Raw genomic sequence first — 10,575 nt, 5'->3', positions numbered from 1 at the left:
GCAACCGGCACCTGCAGGGCCCACCCTGCATCCTGGAACCTGGGTGCTTGGAAACTTCCAGGCCAGACCTCCGCAGATAAGGATACACACCCAGGGGTCGAATCAGCATCCCTGATTTGCACATGGGGAAACTGAGGCCCAGAGCTGTGCAGTGACCTGCTCCGCTGCTCAGGACCAGGTTCAAGCCCTGAGTTGGTGGCTAGAAGAAGGCTGCCTTGGTCCACCCCTGGGGGTCGCAGAGTGTGCCCATTCTCAAATGGGGCTCCACAGAATGCCCAGGATTCAGGATTCAAAGAAAGATGTGGTTTTGGGAAAACAGTATCTGAAAAATGTAAACTAGCATTCAAGGTGTTTCATTTTTCTTACTCGCAGTAAGAAAAAAAGAAAAAAAGTTTGAGGAAGCAGGGAGGGAACATCAGCTGGTTCTGGGGGTGGAAATCAGGAACAGTTGGTTCTAGCTCCAATCCGTCTTTGGAATAGATGGTCCTTGCCTCAGTGTCCCCTTTTGGCAGCTTCTGGAGGTTTGGACACCCAGCTCTCCCCAGTTTACAAAAGTTCTTCAGTTTCACATGTCCTTCCCCCCCAACCCTGCCGGGGATAAAATAAAATCCAGGTCCCCATATCCAGCTTCCCCCTCCATGATCTGCCTCAGGGCCTTTGCACGCACCTCTGCCCCTCTTTCTCTTCAGGTTGTTAGTTCCCGCTCTAAGGACACCTGCTCTGGGAAGCCCCTCCTCCAGATCAGGCAGGTCCCCCCTGACGCCCCTCCTCCCGGTTGCTGCTTCTTGCTGTGGCCCCTGGGCCGGGAGCAACTCCGACCGGCATGCCGGTCGGTGGCTCGAGCCTGCCACCTGGCGGCCGGGCCTGGGGCTGCGGAGCCCCAGGCTCCGGGCGCCGTTCCTCCTCCAGGAAGGCCCCTCCTCCGCTCTCCTCTCCACCATCCCCTCCCGGATGGCAGAGCGGGATTGGGGGACGCACCCCGCACCCATTCTCCCCAATGTTGCTTGTGGGTACGCCGCTCAAGACAGCCATGAGACCGCGACTCCTGAGCGAAATTCCCCGTTTTCAAAGGTTAACAACTAATTCCACATTTTAAAATGCACTGTTTGTAGACGTGGCCTGCGGCCGGGAGCGCTCACACGAGATTGTTGGGTGCTCCCCAGACAGAGCTCGCGACTTGTTCGACCCGCACCAAGTTGCCGAAATAAAAATGTGGATTTTGTGGCCCCCGAAGAAGAGAGGTCCGGGGGAGGCGGACGATGGATCCGTGAATATGCGTCTAACTACGTTTTGAACACCAGCTACCTGTTATGTTAGGTGCGTAGTCTGTTTTACGTGCAATGTCTCATTCGGGCCTGTGAAGTCGGTATTCAATATACGCACGTTAAAAATAATCACCATCATCATCCGAGAGGTTGAGTGCTTGACCAAAAGCGCCCAGTGGAAATGGCCAAGCCAGACCTCCAGTCTCTGAAGCTACTAACCGCTCTCAGGAGACCCTCGGCCTGGGTTTCTCCATCTATTTTTGAAAGAAATCTCCTTCCAAGATCTCTAACCAGGCTGTGCGTCCCTTGATTCTCCGCGGAGCGGGAAAGAAGAGCCCGCCTGATTCACAGGGCCCCCTCCCCGAGTCCTGTGCGCACGCTCGGGTCGGCCAGCCGCCGGGAGCCGGGCAACGTGGGCACCGCTCTAGCCGGCAGGGCGCAGTCGCCCGCGTCTCGCTGGTGATGACGCATGTCCTGGGCGGTGGAGAAAGCATGATGGCGGCGCCCGTGGAGGTGGCCGTGTGTACCGACTCGGCGGCCCAGCTGTGGAGCTGCGTCGTGTGGGAGCTGCACTCGGGCGCCAATCTGCTCACATACCGCGGCGGCCAGGCCGGGCCTCGCGGCCTGGCGCTGCTCAATGGCGAGTACTTGCTGGCGGCGCAGCTGGGCAAGAACTATATCAGCGCCTGGGAGCTACAGAGGAAGGTTCGGCGGCGCGCGGCCGGGCGCCGTTGGCGGGATGCGCGGGGCTCAGGGGCCTGGGGTCGGGAGAGGGGGCGGTGGGGGCCGCACGGGCCCTGAACCCCGGTGGGAGGTGGGGAATCCTATTAGGATGCTCTGCGCACGCGCGGGTCTGGGGGCTTTTTGGTGGGGGGAGGGAGCCGCGCGCCCGGCGTCGGTGGGAGCGGTTAGGGCGCTGCGCGCACGCGCTGAGCTGAGGGTGGGCTGCCGCTCGGAGGTGTGGCGGGCGGGCCTCTGGGCAGCCAGCGGTGCGCACGCGCACAAGGAGAGCTGGGTGTGGGTCTCTTGGGGGCCCTGCGCTGGAGCCGGCGTGGGGCGGGAAGTGTAATTGAAAGGAGTTTGCCGTAGGGTTTCCGTGGGCATCGTGGGCTTGGAGGGTGAAGGTCTGAGGCCTGGGGGAGCACGCTGAAGGGGAGCCCGGAGACTCGTGTATTTATCACCCCTGAAAAGACGCTTACTTTTTGCCATAGGGCCCACGGTTTCTCCTACAGAAACTTCGAAATGCAGCCCCTGAAGCTGCTCGCCACGTGTTTTTGCCAGCTGGCATCTCTTTCGGCAAGCTCTGTGCTCCGGTTCTGCCTGGTGTGGCACACACACAAACTTGAGAAGTTGTTCTATTTTAGACATTTAGAAACTGACGCTCACGATCCCAGGCGAGACTTCAGGGGATGCAGGACTGGGGCGAAAGCCTAGTGGCCAGACGGTTCCTCTGACCCCCAGTCCAGAGACGCACTGTCTTGCTTTTTAGAAAAAAAAAAAAAATGTGTTTATTCGGCTGCGCCAGGTCTTAGTTGTGGCAGACGGGATCTTCGCTGCCGCGTGCGGGATCTTTAGTTGGGGCATGCGGGATCTAGTTCCCTGGGGACCAAACCTGGACCCCCCCCCCCTTCCTGCACTGGGAGCACGGGGAGTTGCAGTGCTGTCTTGCTTTTGAGGAGAATCCACAGGCCTCCACCTCCACTCCCGCCCTGCAAAGCCTCAGCTGGAGCAAATACCCCCCTTCCTGAACCATGGATTGGGTCAAACCACCCCTGTCCCCACTCCTCTTTCTGGTCCTTTTGAACTTACCAGCTGTCTGGGTGCTGCTCCCACTCGCCTCGCTTCCCCCTGCTCCCTCATCGGGCATGAAACTCAGAAGCTTCTTCTTTCTCTAGGACCAGCTTCAGCAGAAGATCATGTGCCCCGGACCGGTCACCTGTCTTACCACGTCGCCCAATGGCCTCTACGTTCTGGCAGGGATCACAGAGAGCATATACCTGTGGGAGGTGAGCATAGGAGCACAGAACCGGGATGGCGGGCTCCGCTCGCAGGCTGCCAGCTGAGATCACTGACCCAGTTGTCACCGACAGTCTGTTACGTTTGTGGGGGAAGCTCACCTCACTTCTTGCGTAGACAGTGCAGGATCTGAGGCAACAGAACAAGGCCTTTCCTGACCTCGGCACCGGCAGAACGACCTTCCTGGCTGCCCCAGAGATCAGCAAAGAGAACCGATTGTTCTCTGTGGACTGTGTGAGGCCCGAAGATATGAGAGAGAGCTGGTGACCTCACTCCAGGGCTCTTAAACCTCAGTATGTGATTCTGAAACTAAGAGGCCTTGTTCAGGCGCAGGGAGAGAAACTGAGACAGGTTGCCCTGTGGTAGAAATACTCCTTCTTTTCGCTGTCAAGCTGGTGCGGGGGGTGTGGGCAGACGTTAGCGGCCCATCCACCGTCAGCAGATGTCTCAGGTGGTTGGCTTCCTTGATGGGGGACACTGTGTGGTCCCGGCTCCCCACCTTCTTGGAGAATTCCTGGCCAGCGTGAGCTGTGGCCACGAGGGGGCGCCCCACGGGGCTGACCGAAGGCTGGCACACAGGCTGGGGGCTTTCTGATGCCTGTATCCGCCTCTGTGTGTAGCCTCTCTCCTTCCTTTTGCGGGGGGTGAGCGGCTGTGTGTCTGTGTCCAGGTGTCCCTCTTAAAGAGACAGTGGCCACTTCGCTCCCGCGTCACCTCTTCTGAATTGATTACATTTTCAGAGATTATGTCCTGTTCAAGGGAGGTCATAGGTTCCGGAGATTGGGCGTGGACACGTGTGTCTGGGGGACACAGTTCAACCTGCGGCAGCATCTGTGCCCCCCGCCAGCCAGTTCGGAAGATGGTGACTTGCAGCTGTGGCTGCAAGGATCGCCCCTGGCTCCAGCCGATCCTGGAGAGACCCTCCCTCACCAGCCCCCCTCAGCCTTGTCCCCTTGCTGACACCTTCCTGGGGCTGTGTCATCTCACTGGGGACAGGGTGGGAACAGGTGCTCGCAGGATCCAAGGGGGCACGGCCCCGCAGCCTCCCTGTTCACTTCAGAGCCGCTTGGGGCGGGCCCTCCCCCCTCCCCTCCCCTCCCCCTCCCCTCCCCCTCCCCCTCCCCTCCCCCTCCCCCTCCCCCTCCCCTCCCCCCCTCCCCCTCCCCCTCCCCCTCCCCCCTCCCACTCCCCCAGGGCTCCCCGTGACCCGGTGCCCCTCCGCCTCCCCAGGTTTCCACGGGGAACCTTCTGGTCATCCTGAGCCGCCACTACCAGGATGTGTCGTGCCTACAGTTCACGGGGGACAGCAGCCACTTCGTCTCGGGGGGCAAGGACTGCCTGGTGCTGGCTTGGAGCCTCTGCAGGTAGAGCCCCGGCCCTGGCGGCTCCCCATCCGGCTGTAGCCTCTGGCCGGGCGAGGCCTTAACCACGAGGGCGGGGAACCTGCTGTGCAGAGAGGCCAGGCCCCGGGGTGGGAAGGGGCTCCAGGTCAGGTAGGCTGGTGCCAGGAGGATGGGGCCCTGGGCAGCTACCCAGGACTTTTATTCGGGTGAGGGGGCCTGGTTGCTGCCCGGAGACAGGGTATAAAGGCGTCGAGATGTGGGCCGCCCTCCCCACTGAGGTCCGGCTCCTCCCCACCCCCCAAGCGTGCTGCAGGCAGACCCCTCCCGGACCCCCGCCCCCCGACACGTGTGGTCTCGCCACACCCTCCCCATCACAGACCTGCACTGCGGCTTTGGTGGGCCCCTGGCCCGGGTGGCCACTTCCTCGCTGGACCAGACAGTGAAGGTAGGGCCCTGCCCTGACCCCCGCAGTGGATCTGTGAGCTGAGCCCGGCGGCTGGCGGGTTCCTGGCCCATAGGAACCGGAGCATCATCTCCTCCCGCTGGCTGGTGGCCCCAGACAGCTCTTCATCCCCCGCTGCCTGGGGCCTCAAGGACGGCCGGGGGCAGGGCGGGGGCGGGGGGGGGGGCAGTCCAGCCCTGTGTCGGCTTGGAAGTTCCCACTTGGCCACTGCACCTGGCAGCTCCTGGCCAAGCCTCAGGGGACTTGAGGGAGTCCTCAGGTCTTCGTCCCTGGTTGGGGCAGTCCAGGGCTGACCTGGTGGTGGCCTGGGGGCTGACAGTAACTGAAGCCGGTGGTGGCGAGGGGTCCCAGCGTGAGAAGCAGGTCCCTCAACCCCCGAGCCCCCCGTGGTGACAGCTCCCGTCTGAGGTTCCTGTGGCATCCAGAGTCTCCCGGCTGGGCCGCTGCGCTCTACTCCGCTCTCAGACCCATGCCCCCGTCCCTGCCCCCAGCTGTGGGAGGTCTCCTCCGGCGAGCTGCTGCTGTCTGTGCTCTTCGACGTGAGCATCATGGCCGTGACCATGGACCTGGCTGAGCATCACATGTTCTGCGGTGGTAGTGACGGCTCCATCTTCCAGGTCGACCTCTGTACCTGGGTGAGTGGGCGTGGGGGACGGGGGTGTGCGCGGCTTGGGGCCGAGATGCAGCTGTGCCCTGTGCTCACCGGCCCTCCCGCTTCCGCAGCCCGGGCAGAGAGAGAAGAGCTTCCAGCCGGAGCAGGACCACGGGAAGGTGTTCAGAGGGCACAGGTACAGGGATGGGGTCGACCAGGAGGTGGTGGTGGGGGGTCACTGTGCCGCCCTCCCCCGGGCGCCAGGTGACCTGTCTGTCCCCAGGAACCAGGTGACCTGCCTGTCAGTGTCCACGGATGGCAGCGTGCTACTCTCGGGCTCCCACGACGAGACGGTGCGCCTCTGGGATGTGCAGAGCCAGCAGTGCCTCAGGACGGTGGCTCTCAAAGGTGGGCGCACGCAGCCCTCCTGGAGGCCCTGGGCCCGGGGGGCCTTGTCCACACGTGGGCGCCCCGGGGCTGGAGCAAGGCCCCAGGGTTTGCCTCGTGGAGGGTGGGGACGGGAATGCACGGGAGTGTCAGGGCCAGGTGGGTGGCTGGAGGGGCGGAGGGCGGGTCCCGACGCTGCCTGCCCGCCTGCCCCAGGCCCCGTGACCAACGCCTGCATCGTGCTGGCGCCCGTCAGCATGCTGAGCTCCGACTGCAGGCCCAGCCTGCCCTTGCCGCACTTCAACAAGCACCTGCTGGGCGCGGAGCATGGGGACGAGCCGCGCCACGGGGGCCTCACGCTACGCCTGGGCCTCCACCAGCAGGTACGTCTCACCCCTAGCAGGGACCCCCACCCTTGGGCCTCAGCCTCTGCCGTGTGGCTCTGGGTGCCCTTGGGTCGGGTCCTGGTGGGGACCTTCCACATGCTCCTTTGCTGAAGAGGTTTCTCTGCCCTTGTCGTTGAGGCCAGTCTGATGGCTGGTCCCTGGTCTCAGGAAGCCCTGGAACCTTCCAGAGAGGGAGCGGGCCACGCTGCCCTTTGAGAACAACAACAGGGTGTTGTTCCAGGGGCCGATCAGGACCCAGAGGTTGTGCACGGGCAGCCACCTTCTCCAGCTGGGCGGCGGGAGCGCTCACAGCCCCAGTGCCCATGGGACCCCCTTCATGACGGCCTGCCTGCCCCTCCAGGCCCCTGGGGCCCCTCCCTGCCTGTCCTCAGCACGGCCAGCCTTGCCCACTGAGGCCAGGCTCTGTCTGCTGTCTCTGCGCCTCGGAGTCACACGCGCCTGCGGGGCTGTCCACACCCCTCCCGGCGGCCTGATGGATGGCTGTGCCAGGCTCCGGGCTGCTGGCCCAGGGCAGCGTGCCCAGACAGGGTCCAGCGAGAGACGGATGGCCTCTGGGCGGCAGCAGGGTCCATCATCTCACAGGGCGGCTGAGCCCTCCCAGGGCTGGAGGCGCTAGCCGACCGTCCCTCGAGGCTTGATGGGAGTGGCCAGCTAACGCGGCCCCTTCTGTTCCAGGGGTCAGAGCCCAGCTACCTGGAGCGGGCGGAACAGCTGCACGGGGTGATGTGCAGCACGTTGGAGAAGGTGGGAGGGGAGAGGCCCCAAAATGGGGGAGGGGAGGGGCCCAAGATGGGGGCAGGGGCCCAAGATGGGGGCTTGTCCGGAGGGAAGGGCGGCAGGGGGCCTGGGCCTGGGTTGGAAGGGATGTGCCCCCGCCCCACCCTCCGTCATGGACCGTGGGGACGGTGGCCCTCAGTGCCAGCCTCGCCCCGCTGCCTGCCAGCAGGATGTCTGAGGCCCCCTCCCGCTCTGAGCATTCCACCGCCCCTCCCCCCAGAGCGTGCTGGGCGGCCAGGACCAGCTGCGGATCCGCGTGGCAGAGCTGGAGGACGAGGTGCGGAACCTGCGCAAGATCAACCGCGACCTCTTTGACTTCTCCACGCGCATCATCACTCGGCCGGCCAAGTGAGCGCGTGCACCCGACCCCGGCCAAGGGAGGCCCAGTGAGCATGCGCACAGCCCGGACCCGCGCCCGGACCTGCCCCCTGGGCTCCCCCCGGGACCCTCCCGACTGGCTGGCAGAGCCCGAGGCCCAAGCCCAGCCTCTGCCAGCGTCCTGTCATTTGGATTTGCCACCCCCACCAGGGGTCGTGGTCCAGTGTTGACCCGCTGTCCTTCCGTGGCCTCCCGTGTCATGTTGGTGCTGTGCCACATCTAACAAAAGAGCTGAAACCCTGCCTCTCGGCCTCCTTGTGCCCACGCCGGGCTCAGGACCCCGGTGGCGGGACCTGCCTCAGGGGCCTCGCCGCAGCCATCACAGCGTCCGAGTTTCAGATCGAGCGTCGAGAAGCCTTGGTTCTCACCTCTTAACTCACTTGCTGCCCCAGTGCCTTTCCATGACCCAGGGGCCATGCCACCAGTGGGACAGGGCAGGGGCATCCTGGGAGCTGCAGGACGAGGTCCCCAGGGGCAGGAGTGACTCAGGGACAGCAGTGTAGTCACACCGGTCCCGTCACCCCAACCTGGGTCAGGGCAGCTGTCTCTGGGGTGGCAGCCAATTCTGGGCCAGGGTCATCTTGACCAGAACCTTCTTGGTGTCAGGGGCCGGAGGGAAGCCAGGCCCTACCCCCACTGCCCAGGGGAGACAGGGACACCGCCAGCTGGCACCCGGAGCCCAGCCGAGAGGTGGGCCCTGAGGCTGCCCATGGAACCTTCCAGAAAGCTGCCCCCAAATGACAGTCTGCTTAATGGTTCAGAAAATCCTCATGACTTAGCAGGTGCTGTAATGACCTCGGCTGGGGGCCAGCACCTGGTTCATATCTTTAGCTAGTGGGCATCCCTGCTGGGGCTCTGCACCCACCCTCATGGCCCGCCTTGCCCAGGGAGCTGCCAGGTGAGGAGTCCTGCTGGCTGATAGGGTCCACGTTGTAGGTGCAGCCCCCGGGCCGCTGGTGGATCCCAAGAAGTGAGGCGGGGTGGGGGGGGGGCAGGTCGCGAGGCAGCCTGTCAGAGCAGAGCTGGGGATTGGAGCTGCGCCCTCCTCCCCAGAGCACCCAGGGCTGTTTTCCTGTCTGCAGTGTGCACCCAGTCCGTCCTCACCCCCTTGGTTTCCAGAGGGTCCGGAAGATGATGAGAGGGCCTCAGAATTGGGCTGAGATTCCCCTGGGGCCAAGAGCCACCTCACCTGCCTGGGCCCCTCGTGCCCTGGCCCTGGTGGGGGGTCCCTGGCAGCCCTGGTGCTGAGCCTGGGGCATGCTGCCCCACGCCCCCAGCTGTCTGCACTCGCCCCGTGATTCAGTGGCTTGGAAGGAGATGCCAGTTTTTGAGGCCCCGGTGTTGCTCTTTGTCTGGTGGAGTCCCAGGCAGGAGCTGGCAGGTGGCCAGGAGATGGGCTGGGGCTCACCCAATGTCTGGCAGCCACCTCCTGGGCTCTGGGTTTTACCTCCTGGGCTCTGGGTTTTCCCTGGGGAGCAGGGGTATTCTCATCGCCTTGGACCTTCAGCTGCCACCTTGGGTCCTGGGGTTCCTCCTGGCCCATCTGCCACACCTATGGCTGGGGGTGAGGGTAGGCACCCCTGGGTGGGGTCCCCACCCCTGGGGCTGTCATTTTAATGACTCAGCCCTGAAGGGGGGGTTGCCTGGCTGGGCCTGGGAAGATCCTCCAGTTGACACGCAACTGTCTTTGCCCACGCTGTCCCTGCCACCTGTCCTCGCGGGCCTGCAAGGTCTCCTGTCCCCCTTCCGCGGGCCGTGCCGAGGGAGTTCACTGGAGGTCAGCTGGCGGGAGCTGGTTGCAGAGAAGGTTGGTGGTGGGCCGTGAAGGCTGGAGACCGTTTGCCTCTCTCCCTGAAATCTCTACATGGCCCCGGGCAAGCCACACCTGGCCCCGAGGCTCCCTGTCATCTGTAAAAGGGAACGTACACCACCTCGGCCTGTGGGGAGCCTTCAGGAGCTGGTGTGCGGCTGAGCAGGTGTGTCACAGGCACCAGGCACACGGCCAGTAATGCCGTCTGTAAGAATCTGTAGAAGCACAATTTGACCCTGAATCCTGGTCCATCACTGCCAGAGGGGCAGGTGAAGGCGGCACCCAGCATTCACAGATGACTCCTGCATGTGCGCTGAGTTTATGTGAACCGTAGTGACATACTGCCTCTCACCCACCAGGACAGCTGTTATTTAAGAAACAACGTGTCAGGAGGCGGTGGAGAAATCTGAGCCCTTGTGCACTGCTGGTGGGAAGGTGAAATGGTACAGCCGCTGTGGCCAGTAGTCTGGAGGGTCATCAAAAAATTAAACGTGGAATCACCATACGCTCCAGCAATCCCCCTCCTGAGTGCATCCTCCAAAGAAATTAAAGCAAGAGACTTGAGATGTTTGCACGCTCGTGTTCACAGCAATGTGATTCACAACAGCCAAAAGGTGGAGACAACCCAAGTCGCCATTGACAGATGATAAAACAGTGTGGTCCATTCACACAAGGGAATATTATTCAGCCTTAAAAAGGAAGGAGATTCTGACACCTGCTACAACAGGGATGAACGTTGAGGGCATGATGCTCAGTGAGAGAAGCCAGACACAGGACAAATACTGTCTGATTCCACTCACGGGGGTCCCTGGGGGGGTCACATCCACAGAGACAGGAAGTCGATGGTGGGGGCCAGGGGCTGGGGGAGGGGGTGGGGAGTCAGGGTTTCATGAGGACAGAGCTTCAGTTTGGGAAGATGAGAAAGTTCTAGAGGTGATGGTGGGATGGTTGCACAACGTGAATGTGCTTAATGCCACCGAGCTGTGCACTTAAAAATGATTAAAATGGTGAACTTTACATTATGTATATTTTACCACAATTAAGGAAAAAACCTTGCCTGTGTCCACTTGTTTGATGTGCAGGGTAGCTGGGACGTCAGAACCACTACCATCGAGCTTGTAAAGATGGGAGCTGAGG

The 10,575-nt window shown here is 62.6% G+C and overlaps 1 protein-coding gene across 5 annotated transcripts; it reads left to right on the top strand.

The window, feature by feature from the left end:
* The first annotated feature begins 1,015 nt into the window (after nt 1–1,015).
* On the top strand, nt 1,016–7,870 carry WDR18 (WD repeat domain 18). 5 transcript variants are annotated; one of them, XM_060145854.1, is made up of 10 exons: nt 1,040–1,970; nt 3,161–3,271; nt 4,512–4,645; nt 4,928–5,069; nt 5,579–5,722; nt 5,811–5,875; nt 5,963–6,087; nt 6,283–6,449; nt 7,149–7,217; nt 7,471–7,870. In XM_060145854.1, the coding sequence occupies exons 1-10, from the start codon at nt 1,728–1,730 to the stop codon at nt 7,600–7,602; spliced, it is 1,332 nt and encodes a 443-aa protein (XP_060001837.1). In that variant the 5' UTR covers nt 1,040–1,727; the 3' UTR covers nt 7,603–7,870. The 5 variants fall into 5 exon arrangements, with proteins under 5 accessions (XP_060001839.1, XP_060001836.1, XP_060001838.1 ...); XM_060145853.1 differs by lacking the exons at nt 7,149–7,217; nt 7,471–7,870 and adding an exon at nt 6,814–7,139 and having other exon boundaries at nt 1,025–1,970; XM_060145855.1 differs by lacking the exon at nt 7,149–7,217 and having other exon boundaries at nt 1,034–1,970.
* The last annotated feature ends 2,705 nt before the right edge of the window (nt 7,871–10,575 follow it).

The sequence above is a fragment of the Lagenorhynchus albirostris genome, chromosome 3, assembly GCF_949774975.1.
Source record: "Lagenorhynchus albirostris chromosome 3, mLagAlb1.1, whole genome shotgun sequence".
Classification (NCBI taxonomy): domain Eukaryota; kingdom Metazoa; phylum Chordata; class Mammalia; order Artiodactyla; family Delphinidae; genus Lagenorhynchus; species Lagenorhynchus albirostris.
This window is presented reverse-complemented; position numbering and strand designations above follow the sequence as displayed.